This window comes from Dermacentor andersoni, chromosome 4, assembly GCF_023375885.2.
Source record: "Dermacentor andersoni chromosome 4, qqDerAnde1_hic_scaffold, whole genome shotgun sequence".
Classification (NCBI taxonomy): Eukaryota; Metazoa; Arthropoda; class Arachnida; order Ixodida; family Ixodidae; genus Dermacentor; species Dermacentor andersoni.
In genome coordinates, this window is record NC_092817.1 from 60671127 (window position 1) to 60689459 (window position 18333).

General features: G+C 46.0%; 1 protein-coding gene across 1 annotated transcript in view; it reads left to right on the forward strand.

Annotated features, from left to right (window-relative positions):
* Positions 1 to 1368: 1368 nt before the first annotated feature.
* Positions 1369 to 18333, forward strand: part of LOC126536695 (uncharacterized) — a 56475-nt gene continuing 39510 nt past the window's right edge. The window contains exon 1 of the mRNA XM_055073845.2: positions 1369 to 1971. Within this exon, the coding sequence (XP_054929820.1) occupies positions 1866 to 1971 (106 nt within the window). The 5' untranslated portion in view covers positions 1369 to 1865. The remainder of the gene's footprint in view (positions 1972 to 18333) is intronic.

Genomic DNA, 18333 nt, shown 5'->3' on the forward strand with positions numbered 1-18333 from the left:
CGCTTGAAAGTCGAATGTCTGAATATATATATATATATATATATATATATATATATATATATATATATATATATATACTAGTACAATACTTGAAGTGCACCGGCTTAAGAAACCGTTTATAGTGTGCCTGTGTATAGTATCCCTCCCGCTTTTTTTACTCTTTCTGTTCCCATTCCCCCCCCCCCCAATGTAGGGTAGCAAACCGGGTGCTTTCTGGGTGATCTCCCTGCCTGTCCTGTCCTTTCTTTTTCTCTCTCTTTCGCTCTTAATCAGCGGACACACGAGTTCCTTGTAATAGTATAACGTCCGGAGATTGTTGGGAGATTCGATATAACACATCTGTAGCTGCAGAAAGTATTGAACGGCAGTTCCACTGGGGGTTCCTTAAGTGCCTGGCTATCGAGTAGGGCGTGTAGCCCGCGCAATTTCTTCTTGTCCTTGCCTGCCTCGTCTCTTACACTGTGCCCATTACTGTATATGTCAATACCTTGAATGCTACTGATAACGTTGAACATTAAGTGTCACTACTCACGAAGACTTTTGTGCTACCGATAAGCTGCTGCGGTCTCCGGAATACCCGTTTGGATGTTCCAGTTTGGATGAATGTTGAATCCTTGGAGGCTTCCACCACTAAAATCGAGTATAGCAATTTCAAGGAATTACACAAAAAAGAGTTCTTTTTTTGTGCAGTTCCTTGAAATTGCTATGTTGTTAGATGGCTAAATAGGTTCCTATACTGTTAGTTTTGTCGGTGCGCAACAGTCAGTCATGTAAATTCAATATTTCCTTTCTTTTTGACGATATATGTAGACAACTTTGTTACATGAAACGTAGTGGCGAAGTGCGATAACGATTCTTTTTGTGTATTCTCATATTCTCTTGATAATTAAACCTATGTACTTATTGTTCACTCCTGTAAGGGCCTGCTAAGGCTTATATTATCCTATAAATAAACAATAAATAAATAAAAACATAGTTCCCATTCGCAGTTCTCGCGGCAGTACCGTCATGCCATGCCTCTCACTGTAAACTACAACGCACAGACATATAAAGGTCGGGTACATGACTTGATAAAGATCTATACGACCTTACAACAACACTCCGCTACCTCGGATAGTTATCGTTATGTAATCGCAGCTACATGCAGCAGTTTCGTTCCAGCGATGACCTCAAGGACCCCGGAAATACTGATAAATCAAACCACACACCAATATCACCACATACGCAGGTGTCTCTGCGAAAATCTAGGAAGGCACGCAGACTTGCCGAATGGCAGATGGCGCTTCAAATCACGCGCCCTTTATTTTTTTCTTTACAAGCGCCCCTCGGCGGCGGCTCTCGACACCAACCTTTCGTAGAAAGGAGGGCAAGGGGCGTCGGGGCGTTGTCGTCTGCTGCCGCCGCGCTGCCCGTTGCCGCATGCGAGACGCTGCTCTTGTTCCACGCTTGCGGCTCTCTGCTGGCTTCTCTCGGCAGAGCGTTTTTGTCTGCCGAGAGCAGCTCGCTCCGGCTCAGCGCCGCTTCGTCTCTTCTCTCTGCACGCGAGGGAAGCCAGGCCACCGGTGGGCCGATCTTTCTTTGCTCGCGCTGTGGAAGGCCAAGTCAGCAGCGCGCTGGCCCAGCGCAGCGGCGGCAAACGTCGTCGCGTGGCAGAGCGCGGGTGTGCGTTCGCGTGACCGTGTTCTTCGGTCGTGCTCGCGCTGACTGCTGTCGCCCGGCGATCGTAGCTGCTGGACCACAGAGCAGGAACCACCGGAGGTTGTCCGCTGCTAGCGAGGACGCGGCGGTTTCAAAGGAACGTCGCCAGGCTCTCCGTGTTGAGTGCGTGCGTGTGGCGAGGCGGGAGTTTTATCGTCGCATCGACCATGCTGGCGCTGGAAGCGATGTCGACCGTCCGACAGCTGAACGCCTTGGCAGCGCCTGTGGCTACGCGAATGGCGGGAGTACCAAGGTTTCGTCCGTTCGCCTACAGTGAGTACACCTTGCGTCCGTAGCCGCGGTTGGAACGAGGTTATGCTCCTGAAACGGGGTGGCAATTCAGTGTCCACTTGCAGAACATTTCTACTGCTTCATTCACGTCCGTCGAGCTCATGTGCTCACCCTGTGAAATCTTTCGCAAAAGTCTAAGGTGTATGAGGAGTGGAAGCTGTCGCGATGATCACGTCGGTGCTATTGATTATCAGCTGTACTCGGCGCATTTATGAACGACGGTAATGTTTTCTTTTCGGACACTTTCGGTATCCCGAATATCGGCTTTACAGCGTCACCAAATTAGGAGACATCGCGTGGGTTCCGAAACGCCCTTTGGCTGTTGTCCGTTCGATGTCTACTTTATCTCCAACGCTTGTGGAATCTGATCACTGCCGACTCTCTCTGTCACTTCCGTTAAACACCGCCTCAGCAACGAAAAAAGAAAAAAAGAAGAAATTAGAATAAGTTATGCGCTCTTTTCTTGAAAATAAGAGGAGCAGCAATCACAGCAGACAGGTGGCCCGCGTCTGCTCACACCTACAGAGGCAAAATCGTTCACTTAGCGATATTCACGTGGACCTATAAACCTGCAGCAAGAGGTAACATACAAGTCAACCGGCGTCGGTTCACTGGGGCAACAAGAAATAATTGGCTTTATGACGTAAACTGAACTTTTCTGACCCCGAATCAGTGAAAAGAAAGCTTTATAGCCGCGCTTAAAACCAGCTATCCTGCGGTCCCGTGAAATTGTGCGGTCCGGTCCGTTCGATGTTATCAGCGTCAGTTTCGCGATTCTCCATAGCGGTCACCCTGGTTCTTTCGGCCAGGATTTGTGTGGGGCAGATTCCCACGCTGCTGCTGGTTGTATAGAGTGGCACCTGCGCGCAAAGAATAACTACATGGAAAGAATGACTGATAGTAGGATGCATAAAGTGGTAACGATGTACAGTTACAGGAATTAAAACAAAATATCGAGCACACCACAATGCTTCGCACTTGCCCGCATAGTAAATCAGTATTCCGACGACGCATTCAACTGCAATCTCGAGCACTCCAGTTTCGCATTTCATTTCACGAACTGCTTGCGCGGTGGTTGCGGCGTGAACGGCGAGCGCAGGAACTGCGCAGGCACCGTGGTCACGCAACCGGAGCGCTGATCAAAAGTGAGAAGTGGGCGAGTTGGTAAGAGAAGCGTGGCTGAATTCAGAGCGCGAACTACTGGGACACAAGCTGAGGCACAAGAAGAGACGTGGCGCGTCCTGTCTTTCATTGTGCCTGCATAGCTTGTGTCCCAGTCGTTCGCGCTCTGGATTTAGCCAAGCCAGAGCGTATTTCTCCACGTGTAACCCGCGTTGCAGCGGCGACCACGTTTCGTTCCATCGAGATAAAATGAATCCGAGCAAGGCCGGAAAGCTATGGTTGCCGCAGCCTGCCTGGTGTGTGTGTGTGTGTCATAGGCCCAAAACCAAGAAATATGCCGTAAACTTGTGCTATGCTGCAAGCCCCGGTGCGGGCTCAAAGTTTATTTTTTTCTATTTCAATATATAGTAAGCAGACTGAACGAACTTAAATAACCCTGTAGAAACTGTTGCTTTAAACGTGCAGTCTCTCCAAGTATAAACCCACCGCAGTGGCCCAATGACTATTACGGTGTCCTCTCGCTGTGCACTAGGTCGCTGGTTCGATTCCTAGCCGCGGCGCCCGCATTTCTACTGAGGCGGTGGGCAAAAGCACTTGCGCGCCGGCCCCATGTGGGTGCACGTTGAAAAAGAATTCCGAGAGTGGTCCAAATTAATCGGAAGCACTCCACATCAGCATTTCTCGTAGCTCCTGTGCCGCATCAGTAAGGCTGAGATTTTGTCTGAGGCGGTTCAGGTGCTGCCCAGAAAATTTACCTGTATACGTTTATACGTACAGAGCATCCGGGGTACAGCTTTAGGTCACCACGGAAAATAGCTGATTCCGGTCGACTGAGGCACAGTCGCGTTTAATATGAGCTGCAACACGGCGCACTTGATTTAGTAAATACAAAAGTCGGTTCAGTAAATGCCAGCAACGGGAACGGTGTTCGATTCTGCAATTTGTATTATTTTTCGCACGTTGGCAACGACGTACAGTCTCGGATCCCTTCGGACCGCGGCTACCGTGTTGCAGCTCAAATTCAACGCGACTGTGCCTCAGATTTTTTTTACTAAGTCATAATAATATTATGTAATAAAAAGGTGATGGTTGGTAACTAAAAAAAGCTCACTCTGTAGGCAGGCCTCATGTTTACAGACTTTGCAACCGCTAGTTTCCCTTATTGCGTCTCCTGCTTGAACTTAACGAACCCTGCAAGCTCCCTAATGTGATCGCGGTAGGTATGTTAACTTGCGCTTTTAAATGCGGCAACATATATTGTTCCAGTGCTTTCAAGCACTGCCGAGTAATGACTTTCCTTGTCCAAATCTGATTTCATGCTCTGGCTGTACGTGAACGCCTCGATTAGTCATTCGCAAAGCGCGCGATAACATTTCTCGGCATGTGGCTCGCTCTTATCGCGCATATCCCGCTGAGAGGATTCGCCTTGGCGAATTGAATGAACACACGCCGCATGTATAGGGCACGCTGACATAAATAACAAGCACCGGAACGGAGCCGCTCGTTGCCTAAACTCCACCGAATGAAAACAAGAAAAAGAAAAGCTTCTGGTTTTATATATATATATATATATATATATATATATATATATATATATATATATATATATATATATATATATATATATATATATATATATATATATATATATATATATATATATATATATATATATAAAAGAATTGGACACCTGTAGCACACAGGGTGTAAGAGCGGGCTAGTTGGTATTCAATGCTGAAGTGACCAGCGCAAGAGTGGACACGGGACATTCAAAAGGCGACAAGGACAAGCGCTAAATTCCAACTGGTGTTTATTACAAAAAGGTATGTATATATGCTCTCGCGCGCTTGATCATAATCAGTTACAATCGTGCAAGTCAACATGTTCATCACAAATAAACAAGAACGCACCAAGGCCGCGCCACGGCCTGAGGCGGCCTCCCACATATAGACCCCAAGTATGCAAATTCTTTAACAGTCAATGCGGATGGTTTGCTAACGCTGTTCCTTCTGCCATAGCCGCTGCCTCAATGATGAGTCTAGTGTTTCCTTGCGCGTTGCTTGCTATTATTTCTGTTTTTTTCAAAGATTGGATGACATTTGCATTGGGAGCAATGAATCCCAAGGGAGAGAGGGTGCGTGCTTGTGTGTGTGTGTGTGTGTGTGTGTGTGTGTGTGTGTGTGCGTGCGTGTGCGTGCGTGCGTGTGTGTGTGCGTGTGTGTGTGCGTGTGTGTGTGTGTGTGTGTGTGTGTGTGTGTGTGTGTGTGTGTGTGTGTGTGTGTGTGTGTGTGTGTGTGTGTGTGTGTGTGTGTGTGTGTGTGTGTGTGTGTGTGTGTGTGTGTGTGTGTGTCTTTATAGCTTGCGACGCGCGTAATAAAGAGAACATACTTCGAATGTGCTTTCGAGGTTACTGAAAATTGTTTTACTCTGTAAAAGCTCGAAGAAAAATCTCGAATGACTTCCTCCCTTCATTATATGTCGACGAAGACAAAGGGATTATTGTAGTATGCGGTGCGCCGTGATTTTTCTGTAGTTCTTTTTTTTTTAAGTGCGCAAGGGCGTGAGGATTTCTTATAGCTTTCGTAAGGAAACTTCGAAATTTGTCGAGATGGGCGTTGGAAGTTCGCGAATAACGATCGGCAACAATTCTGAGTTTACATTCGAGCGTCATTTGTCGTCCGCGAAACGACGTTGCTGTTTGCTTCAGTCATTTCGAGCCTTCCTACCTGAATACTTTTTTAAAACCCCTTTCTTCACGTGGACGCACTTCTCGAATAAGAGATCATTTCTCTGTTATTCGAAACTGCACCTCGCATCTCATTTTACTAGCGCAGCTACGGCAGCTGTAAATTCATCTAAGCGAAACGTCTGAAATGGCGGCTTTTGTCATGTGGATAGCTGCATAGAGTTTCTTGTAATAACAAAAGGGATCTCCGGCGCTGCAATCGTTCAGTCACCGTGGGAACGATGGATAGTGCATGGATTTGTCTTGTCTTCGTGCTTGCGGCTTCAGACGTTCTTGTGGCTTCGTTTATTACGATTTATCTGAGCCTAAATTTGAAAGATAATTTGTACTTTTCTTTAATGCAGAGGGTAGTAAGATTCAGCAAGCACGCATAATCGCTGCCAATTGTGGTGGCTCCGCTTCTCCATGCGCCCGTGGCGTAAGGGTTTCGACATCCGGCTTCTTTGCTAGAGGTCCTGTGTTCGAATCCTGCCGTCGGACAATTTTAGTAATGTTTATTTAATTACTTCGGACGCAGTAGTTTCTTACGAATGATCATTTTTCACACTCAAGAAGCCATTTAAAGAAAAAAAAAACGAAGTTTAGGCCAGTCAATGTAGTGCCCATCATTTCCGTGCTGGCTGAACGGCCCTGCTTGCAGCTCCCTTACTCGTAAGCACTAGCACCTCGCAGGCACCTCGAGTATTTGTACGAAACTCTGCGGACAGCAGCGCGTTGTTTCCCGCTCACGAAGATATAAGCTTTTTTTACGTGCTGTTGCAGAACTGCCGTTCGCGACGCCTTGTACTCAGAACGAGGCGGACGAAAAACGAAAGCGTTTGATCTCGTGCTTATAGAATGAAGATCAAAACTGAAATAACCTGAGAGGAATAATTACCTTGATACGATAATACCGAGCACCCAGCTATTTGCCAGACGTGTCAATTGGGCAGACAAGCTTATCTGAGTTGTTTCAGTGGAAAATACCTGGTTAAATGCCTCGTCGTCAGCGCCGAAAGTTGCCGTTAGCTATCTTATCCAACCTATACGGGTGACTGGCTTTGTTAACACGTCACTCATGTCCGTCAGTGAAAGTCGATATGAGGTGAAACTAATTTCTTGTTCCCCAATAGGGGGGAATGCAAAGAAAATCGTCTTTCCTTTCCTTTGTCGAAAAAAAAAAGTCTGAAAGGTATGTCAGCTACTCCTTCTCTTTTAAAATGGAAAATACAGTGAACTCTCACTTCGGTGCACTTCAATGGACTGAAGGAAATAATTCACTTAACTGAAAGTTCACTAAACTTAATATTTACTAGAATATGTAACAGCATAGGTCACAGCAGACAACGAGTCAAACGTGTGAAATGCAATTTATGGAGTTATGTACATCAATATATGCAAAGTGCGTAACGAGTACGTTGCTGCCGATCCCAAATTGAAAAAAAAGTCTAATTTTCATTTGCACTGGTGCTCTTAAAGCGCAAGAAGTAACACAGCTCTCCAGAGAGTATGTTTTTGTGCACTTCCTCAGCCACAGCTTGTTGCTGAGACACCAAGTCTCTCAGCTTTCCAAGGCATTCTTCAGCCTCGGCTAGCGTTGCGGTATTTAAATCTGCCTCTGCCATTGCATCTCCCTCATCGCACCCTTCTTCGGGACGAGCACTGGAAAGAATTTCCAGATCTAATAGTACAGCACAGGTAATGAGCTCCCAGTCACTGCACGTAGTCTTCAAACGAACTGTTGATGTCGACATCCCGGGGACGATCATCTCGTCCCGCTCTTCCCCCTGCTCGCTTTCACCTCACAGGTGGGAAAGGCCGGATATATGCCAGCAGTTTCTAATTGTAGCCGGTGTTGCTGTCCACTAGGAGCCTCAAGTTCGTTCAACTGAAATATTCGCCATTCAGAAATTCGTTTAACTGAAGGATTTTTGCATAGAATGCATAGGAAACCCACCGCGAATTCTCTAAACGCTCGTTAGTCTGAAATATTCGTTAAAGCGATGTTCGTACAAGTGAGAGTTTAGTGTAATAGAAAAAAGTACCGTTTGAACAATTTTATTGCCTGCTGTTTAATAAAGGACGGAAAAAAAGAAAAAAAAGGAATAAAATAGCTATCAAAGCGACGAGAGACTACAGTGCATTTCTAATTATGCGTGCTCTTATCGGCATATATACGCCACCAGGTCAAAGTACGCAGCAGCTGTAACGTTGGCGTGCACGTGGAAGCCGATTCAGATGAGGGCCTCAAATGCAACTCAAAGCAGGTGCTAGCTGGCCCAACTAGGACAACGGTTGCAATGCCGCCGCTAACTCAGACGAGGAGGGCACGATGGTGGCACGATGGCGATGCGAAATGCTGGACACGTTGCCGCGTTGCTAGGATCGGAAACGCGAATGGTGGAAACAAAAACTTAAAATATTACTGAAAGGACTTTTTTTTTCTTTTCGTTTTCTTCTCCCCAGTCTTTTCAGGCAAAATTTCCAGCCTATAAGATAACGACGTATCGTTAAACATATTTTTGCGGAAAGAGAACAAGAAGGTCGCCGTTCTGCACAAGAAGTCCCCGAGCGAAAGCAGGAATAGAATATCAACAGAGAATAAGTAGGGACCTATCTTGTTTGTTTCACGTGTTTGTGTTTCGAAGCACTTACATTAGAAAGTTTGTTTTGATGCCACATTGAATGCGCCATGCAGAGGCGCTTCTAATCTTGTATTTCTAGCCAAGCGAACAAAATAAATTGACAGTCTCTTCATAATGTTTGCCCATATAGCACGCAGAATCGCAGCGCCTAAACGACGGGCGTAAGCAGAAAAAAGGAGAAATACCGTCGCAATGTTACAAATATTTGTAGTGGACACTGTGAAATCTAGTGTTCACAGTGTCTAGTGAAATCTAAACACTGTGAAATCTAGTTTAATTCGTCATTAAAGAAAAAAAAAACGAGAAATAAATAAATTTCTCTAAACTTTGGCGACTGCATGCTAGGAGTGATTCCTGTTGGCGATCGTTGTGAGTGTGTATCTTAATTCGTGTAGCCCGTGTGAAACGAGAGGGGTAAATGAAGTATAACACGAGTGAAATGCTTGACACATGTCTACTTACAGAGTAGAAGTTTCACCGAACCTTTCTACACTTATAATGGCCAATTACGCTGGTAACGTTTAGAAGATACTTCAGGTTCACGAGTCCTCGCCTCTAAATATACAAGGTGTTTTGTTTTAACGCTATCAGAATTCTCTTTAAAAAAAATTGCCTGTGGCATATACTGGGTGTCCCATTTAACTTAAACCAGAGTTTTAGCATATGCAAATGCCACTTAACTGGACAGAACAAAGGTGATGTTGTTTGCCGTCGCTTGGAGATACTCAAACCATTGTTTTTCATTCTGCCTAACTAGATAATTAGTCTTAATTAATTAATCAGTTTCTCAAGTATTATAATTAGATGAAAAGTTCCAATGAGAAAATTGTAGAGCGACATGAAAAGCTCCCGACACAGCTCTCTGTTGCTCAATACGTACTGCATAAAACTGTTGTTCCGAGCGTGAATGAAGTCCGCGAATACACGCAAAGTGCCTCGAGCGGCCAGGCGTGCGGCAATTTTGCGTGCATTTGTGGGCTTCTTTCACGCTCGCAAAAATATTTATTTTTATGCAGGGCGTATTCAGCAACGGAAAGCTGTATCGGAGTTTTTCATGTCGCTCTACAATTTTCTCATTGGCACTTTTCATGTAATTAAAATGTTTGATAAGTTGATTAATTAATGAAGACTAATTAACTAATTCGGTGGACAGAAAAAAATAGTTTGAGTATTTCCAAGCGTCGGCAAACATCACCACCTTTCTTCTCTAGAGCTACGTGGCATTTTCATATATTTAGACTCTGGCTAAAGTTAGCTGGGACAGCCTGCATAGCGCGAATCTACTTTAGCTGAATTACTCAAACCGGCACACATTGCTTACCCAGGAAATCAAATGCATATTTGACTAATGAACAAAATGTCACAAATCATGTTTACCTTGCACATATTGCAGTATACAAATTGAAGCCAATGATTTCACAAGGCAAGTCCATTCGGAACCAATTTCGAAACTATGGCTCCAGTTTTAGGATCAGCGCCATACAATCGCCCATAGCCCGAAGAGAGCGCTTGGAGCTGGCGTCTCAACAGCGCGCTGGCCACGTATGCAGAAAAAGCATTTAAACACGCGCCAGCGAAATGGCTCCAAAGCGTGCACTCGGCGTCGAGGACACTCAGGCCCGAACGAAGCGTCACGCGGGGCAGCAGCGTCTTCGATACGCAGCGAAACGTGGTACAGACCGCTCATGAATGTATACAATGTATACATACAATTATAACAATTAAATGAATCACGTACCGTCCTTTAGTTCAATTGAAGATTAACACTTTTGCCACGATGCGATGTGCCATGTGAGGCGATTATAACGCTCAACCCTCTCAGATATTATAAACAATGACGTACAAAAACGCCTCAGGCAAGCACGTCTCGCTGTGTGTTCTGTGGACGACGCAGGCAAGCAGCAGTGGTGCACGCAATTAGGTAACGTTTAGCATCAACTCGCCACTGTCGTATTGCACTAAACGCTGAAGGAATTTCACATTTGCCGCCAACAGGAACGCTAGTTATCATCAATCAAAGCAAACACCATAGGAAGCTTCGCTTACATTGCTCTCCACAGTGCGTGGGATCTGCAGATTTTCCTTTATGTGCGCGCAATTTGTGTGGTTCAGCCTAGCGGCATATTTTTTTTTTTTTTTTGTACGCAGTTGTCGAACCAATACGTACGTATACAACTGTATCGCCTTGGGACTCAAGTTATCTTTAATCGCGGTTGGTCACCGCATGGATTAGACGAGTGCAGTTCAGAATGACTGATGACCAACAAGTCCAGTTCCTCAGTTTAGGCAGATGGTATGTTGCTGGGGCTTGTCTGCAAATTAGCACGTGCCCCGTGTAGTTAGTTCCACTCGCGATCAACCGCGTGCGGGCTGACTCCAAAGCTGCGAACCTGTATGCCCTCGGTCCGCAGTCGCCCGCTTGACGCTGCGATAATCCATTTACTCCACTTAATCCACTTAATCCACTTAATCCATAAGCGTGAGAAAGCTCAGTTGCCTTACGCTTGGCTTGTCTCTCTGCTCACCTCTGCTTTACCACCTTGCTCTGTTATACATCGTGCGTATCAGCGAAAGCTGACGAATTCCTATTGTCCGGTTATATTTTTTACGCGAACAACACACGAGGAATTGTGAGAAAATGAACTTACTAATGAAGTAAAATTCGCTAATTCGCTTCCAACCAATACCGGAGTTCACGTGTTGCTGAAACGACAACGTGGGCAGCCACGCTTAATTAGTTCATTATGTTGTGATGATTTGTATACGTGTTGTATATACCAGCCCCGTTGCGAAGGGCCGGAGATCAGTTATTCTAACCTGGTATATGTGTACGTGCGTGCGTGCGTACGCATTCTTTGTTCTGTTGTTTCTTGTTCTTCCTCTTGCTCGCTTATTACCCCACGGCATGTTAGATCGTTAATTTAATTCGTGCAGAACTGCTTCCTGCAAAAATTGCAGGAGTGCTTTGTGGGAATTAATTTTCACGAGTAAAAGCACGTAGCATGCTCTAAGTTAACTCTACGCTTTGTGCCAAACAAGCGCTTAGCATGCCCCTACCTTAAACACTGATACTTGTATAAACATGAAATTCTTTGCTAGGATGGCTGCAACTCGACCTGGTCGTTAGGAGGCAATGATAGATGACTGTATTGCCTTTCCGATGCAAACTACGCCTGTCCGCCTTTAATTATTCCGCTGTTTGTATCACGCATTCTCTCTGTCTATCTTTTTCTGTCACGTTGCACAGCCGGCGTAATATTCCGCTTGTACTTGTTCACTTCACTGGTTCTTTTTATGACCTTCTGTGGTTTGTGAGGGAGGTTGTTGACACAAGACTGGGTTCGGAAAAAACAGACTGTGCAAGAGACAGTCTGGAGCGTTTCGCGATGTGTTTTCGTCGACTGCTTTAATTATGGGGTTTTACGTGCCAAGACCACTTTCTGATTATGAAACCCGCCTTGCGCGGAATAACAGACTGCTTTGCGTCTTTTATTCCGCGCACTCCATGCTTATCCATGCGCTGCGCTAAAATATATATATATATATATATATATATATATAACGTACTATACTGACGTAATGAACCTCGTCAATTTAGGACTGTAGCTAATACGAATATTCATTTGTATGCGCCGTCTATATAGTTCGTGTTACATTGGTGTAATTTTGGCTTTTACGCTCTGATCAGAGCTCCCACTACCTCCAGCGACTAGACGTGTAGCGGCGTGACATCGCACTCTCGAGTATTTGCGCTCATTCGGGATTCTTTAAGTTCTCCTGTCACGTGCGATTCTGCGACTAATACTCACGCAGCAGCCAGTGCAAGATTAGAATGGAACGAAAAACGTAGCGTATTATTGCGATACCATTTATATGGACATTCCAGGCGAATTCCAGCCATCGCCGTGATTCTTCGTATCTATTCATGTATATGCATATAAACTACATGTTTATCTATGCCCTATATATATATGCAAGGTATACATGCTACACACTCTGAAAACAATTGTACCCTTTGGGGTGTATATTTGCCACACAGCAATAATCATCTGCCTTGCTTGCGTTTCCTTTCTTGAAAACGCTGCGCTCGCTGCTTTCCTGTCGAGAATGCTCTGTCATGCTGGTAACGCGCATGCCGTTCGTGACTTGGAAGTACCGGGCTCGCAGCGTTAAAGAAAGGGAAATGCGTACACGACAATTCTCTGCTGAAATATTCTTCAGAATTGGACAGGATTGATGCGCGCAAGAAAAAGTCGCCAAACGCTTCCTACACAGCGTATGCCTTCTTTCCGGAGCCCTTCATACTCTTAAAGAGAGCAAAACAATATTAGCGCTCGCAATCTGAATGTGAAGTCATTTCAGTAGCGCAGCTCATTACGGGCAGGGCAATGGCGCATGTGACATGTCATAACAGGCCCTACACGGAGTTTTAAGGTTATTAAGGGTGCCTGAAGTGCTGGCCCACCTGCGTATGTAGCATTCGCGTATATAGACGCACCTGCGTTAGTTAGAACACCGTGGTTCGAGCGCAACGCTACACCTCGCCATCACTGTCATTACTTCGTCCTGCGGGCGAAACTGACAATTCTTTCTTTAAAAGGACAAATCTTTAGGGTGCGGTGAGAAAGCCAGTCTTGAGATTCTACGATGACTGTAGCCGTCAAAACGAAAAAAAAAAAAAAAAGAAAGAGAAAGCGTTTCAGCGGCACTGAACAACACATAATGGATATTCAACCATTCAGTTTGTGGTGCGCTACGGTATACAGTGATGTAATTAAGGGTGGTTTATATTGTCGGAATGCATGCATAAGCAAGTACAATATATAAGTAGTGAGACCAACTGAAAGCATACCCACCCACCGCGGTGGCTTAGCGTATATCGTGTTGCGCTAGTAAGCACGAGGTCGCGGGATCAAATCCCGGACGCGCAGCGGCTGCATTTCGATGGGGGCGAAATGCAGAAACGCCCGTGTCCCGTGTATTTCAGGCACTTTAAGGATCCCCTGGGGGTCAAAATCAATGCGGAGTCATCCCCCCACTACGGCATGCCTCATAATCGAACCGTGGTTTCGGCACCTAAAACCCCAGAATTCAATTCAAAGGTTACCCAAAATATTTGCGCAGAAACTCCTCTGGTAGTTAAGTACTCGTAAGCATTGTGCCACTTGCTCATCTCCATGCAGCCCAGTGTCATTATCAGTGTTATGAAACTTGATCCGACCGGCATAAACCCTTATCAACCCTCATCGGTCGTTCGCTTATCATGTTCCATAGCGAACATGATTAGGCAGGTTTAATTAAGATATAATTCATCACGTCACTCGAACCCACGACCATTGGTGTTAATTGAGGTGGATGTAATTAGTCACAGTTAATTAAGATATAGTTAATTAAGGTACTCGAACCCTAGACCTTCGGTTGGAGTCGAACCCACGACCCTTGGTGTTGATTAGGGTGAATCAAGGTTAATTTAGCGAAGCGGTGTCATAACCACCGCTACATTTGCTGAGGGGGGGTGTACACCGCATTACTGATGGTTCGGATGCTTGTTTTGAGCTTGTTCTTTATCGAAACATGCTGTTCTGTGTGTAGTGTGGGTGATTTCAATGAATGTATGCATTGCTCATTTCACTTTGCTGAGCGCTTGTAGCCTCTGCCTTATGTGGGTATGAGTCATTGCATTTTTTGCTTGCTTATGGGACTACGATCTATTCCTTAAGGGAGTATGAACTATTCATTGTCTTACGTGACGGACATATTTCTCGTTGAGTAAGCATAGGAATGCTTACGCATTTAAAATGTGATGTCTGTCATACAAGTGAAAGGCAGTAGTTCGGTCATAACACTGCGTTACGAAAAAACGAGGCCACTATAGTGAAATGTCCCGACAAAAGATTAAATAAAAATAATTACGTGGTGTGCCTCTGCACAAGCGTACGAGTTAAAAATAGTAAAGCGTGAAAAGACGCTGCAAATTAAAAAAAAATTAAAGAGGAACAAAAATAAGCACACCAGTAAAATCAACCTCAATGCCGCGCCCATCGTCAGCCACGGAAGTTATCGATAAAATGATTAGACGGTGTGAGTACGTGGACGGCCGCTTATCGGCCGCGGGTATCACTAGATTAAACTGTTTCTGCAACAAATGACTCGATGGTCGGCCATCCTTTATTGTTTGATTGCCGCGCCTGTTGCTATCTATCGCGTGTCGTAGAGTTAAGCGAGAGTGATGCGTATATACATGGTACGTGTGAAATTTCTCGGTTTCTTTTTTTTTTTTTTCAGCGATGAATAGAGGCGTACGCATAACGTTGGAGAAGAAATTGCCTCCTTTTTTCCAGCGTGACCGAGTGCCTCCACGTCCCAGCCATGTCGAAACCGACAGCAGCGGTTATCATGTCGCGTTCTCTTGCGCTCTTCATTGGCCAGGCGCCAGCGACGGTTAGCTGGCTCTACGTAAATGCGCGCGAGGTCCTATGGGTTGCATGGCTACTAGAGCGATTCCGGCATAAGTGCCGTGCCGTAACGAAGAAGTGAGCGGAAGTGCTGCGCCTCCGGCGTTCAGAGCGGGAAGCTCTTCACGGGGGGACACGCGCTTTCGCAATGCTTGACGAAACGGTTTTGCGCGACGGAAACTGGCGCGTCTTCGTGCGGATTAAGATCACGTACAGCGCGTGTCCTTGGAAGTTTCCGTGCAGTCTCTTTACTGGCCTTCGGGCAGGTGACTATGGGGGTGTCGAAGCGTCACCTAATTTCGCGACGTATTGAACGCGGTTTGTCAGAACTGGAGCTTCTGCTACTGTTCCTTATTCCAGCACGGCGTACACCGATGCTACCTCGAAGAAGAAGCTGGTCTCTGATGTCTTCGAAATCGAACAGCGCGAAACGAATTGACGAAGGACAAAGACTCAGCCAAGACGGACGCTGGCGCACAACTAAGCGTTTTATTACACTGCATCAAATTATAAGTACGCACGCATTGCAAATGCACGTGGTGCATTCTAGATATAATAAGGAAGTCCCATAAGGAAGCCATTGCACTCGTAAATGCTACTTCTTTGTTGCGCAAAGTGATAGCCGTTTGGTTTACGCACAAGGAAGAATACTTATGCATACGGTATGCATCGACTACAGTTCGCGGGTTCTCATATCGAAACAGAACCTCGGTTTTCGGAAACCGTCTCTAATCCTCGCAACCAGCGTAACGCTAGACCCAGTCCAAGCAGTGGCTAGACGAGTGTCATCTCTATAGCACCGCTACCGTTATTCACCACACACACTGTATTAAAGGCAAAACAACAGAGGGAGCGACAACATATGCCGAACTGTTTCCATAGAAGTGCACCTCTTTCCTGTGCATGCGCCGACGTGGGCTGTCGCACTTGTAGCGTTTTCCCTCTGCTGTCGACATCCGTCTTCGCCCTGAGCACCGTGCATGCCGCGGCCTCTTGACGTTGCGTTTCCGCCGCGGGGAGCTATGTTCCAGAGCTTCGCATTGTTGTTGTCTTTCTTCTAATTTTTGTTTTCTTGCGCCGCGTCCTCGGTGTTTGACCTCGCCTGGGACACGATGCGGTAAATAGTAGGCGTGAGTGTAACCGTCTGCGTGCGTATAAAGACGCTCGTAAGCCGGTAATTTACATAGGGCGCCACGTTTTCGCTTCTCAACGCGAAAGCGAAGCACTTGCGTGGCGGAAAGGACCGTCACTGGGCCCCTATAAGGAAATGCTGCTGTGCGATGCCGGATGCTGTCACGAAAAGAAAAGCGAAGAAGACGTGGGGACGTACCTGCAAAACTTTTCTATACATATAGAGGTGCCGTCCGCGATTGGGCATCCCGCAATTGTTGTCACCTGCCACATGGCCACACCGATCGCTATCATGTGAACGCCAGCCGATGAGAAAATGAGGACACGTAAGAGAAGTTTTGCGCATACCGGCCCCGTTCTTTCAGTTTTACAGCGAAGCTGATAGCCTCTAGGTGGTCAGCATTTTTCGTGTCCGTGTCCGTTAGCAAACACGTGGGCCGATCCCGGAGGCATTGCTGGGAAGGAGCAGTGGCTCGTACCCCTTTAAGGCAGGGGCTCCAAGCACTCGGTAAAGTGAAGCGAACAGTGCGTACATTCTTTCCAATCACGCATACAGCATACAGAACAGCATTCGCTTCAATAAAGAACAAGCACAAAACAAGCATCCAAACCACATAATTGATTATAAGGCGCTCCTGATATCAATGCGAAGCACGTAGCACTCCCCGCATACGTTTCCAGGTAAAGGTTACTGTTGCGCAAGCTGCCGCGGCGACGGCAGCTTGTGACGTGGGGAGGGACGTCGATCGCCTTCTTTATATAAAATAATCAGCCTAGCCACTGATTTTATTGTTGTAGTAGCACCGCTATGAGAGCACACGCATAGCTAGGATTCCCGAGCAGCCGCGTGAATACGAAGAGCGGCACAGGGAAAAAGATGCGGCAATACGAGCAGTGGTGGCGCGCTGCCGAAAGTACCATTACTCCCATTACTATTATTACTCTTAAGCAATAAAGCACTGCATACCCCCCCTCATTAGTTGTAGTGGTTTTCAATAGCTTCGTTGGACATACACTTTTACGGGGCCAGGATGTAAGGCTTCCGGTCTGCTGGTTACCTGTTTCTCTTTCTTTGGAGGGTGTTCCGGTAAAAACTAACAAAAAAAATGTATTCATTTTCATCCCAGTGGCCGAGTTGACCGTTTCGAATTCTGCTGCTTTAGTGCGCCTCTTCGATTTTTTTTTTCTATGGCGCTTTTTCTCCGTTCTGTCAAGGCAACGCCACTCACAAGTCGAATGCTCGGCACGCATACCGCTGGACGAATCGGGATCGAGCGCTTTATATCGACTTTGAAATCTGTGTGCTTACTCGAATGCGTACACTCTATTGGTGCGCTTCATGTGGTAGAATTCTTGTCATTCTTATTTCATGTAGCGCTCTGGTTTCACGATTCCCGAGGAGAACTTGCACAGTACCCTCAACACTTCGATGTAGACCGCGTGCGAATTTTTCCCTGTAGGAAGTGTACACTCGTCAAGCAGTGCAATAGTTATTCTAAAAGACGTTCTGGAGAGTTACGGGCCAAAAACCACGGTCTGCTTATGGGGCATGCTGTAATGGGTGGCTCCGGAATAAATGTGACCGCCTGGGGTTCTTCAACGTGCACATAAATCGAAGTACACGCGCGTTTTTGCATTTCGTACCCATCGAAATGTACCCGCCGCTGTCGGTATCGAACCTGCGACCTTCCGTGCCGCAAAAAGCACCGATCGCAAACAATCGGGCAGCGGTTCTTCGTTCTTCGGGCAGAGGCAGCGTTAGTTTTGACTATCCAGAATATGGTACACACATTACTCTGTTCAGCGGCGCCGTATTTCAGTTATATTTATTTTTCGGGACGACGATTTTCGCCATGTATATGATAGGATCCATCCGGAACGACCAGCTTGTGGTTTCTGTTACGTGTAGTTACTTGGATGCTGTGTACTCAATTTTTTCCATAATGAAGGTCAGGTCTGCTGCATACATATTTTTTTCGTTTTAATTCATTCGCATCCTCCTTCCTTATTTCGTTCATTTTGGTTCATTCATTCACATACGAGTGAGCGCAATCAAGTATCGTTTAATTTTTGTCTAAGGGAACGTAAACACATACGCGTTTGATCATTATTCATTCAGTCAGGTTGCCCGCGTTCCTTCGAAACGCGGGCTGGATTTTCCCCTTACAATGTGAAGGCCGACGCAGAATTTCTTCTGTTGTCAGCATTCGCTGTTTTATAAACGTGTTAGTAAAGTAAAAGCCCGCTACACCACGGTGGTATAGTC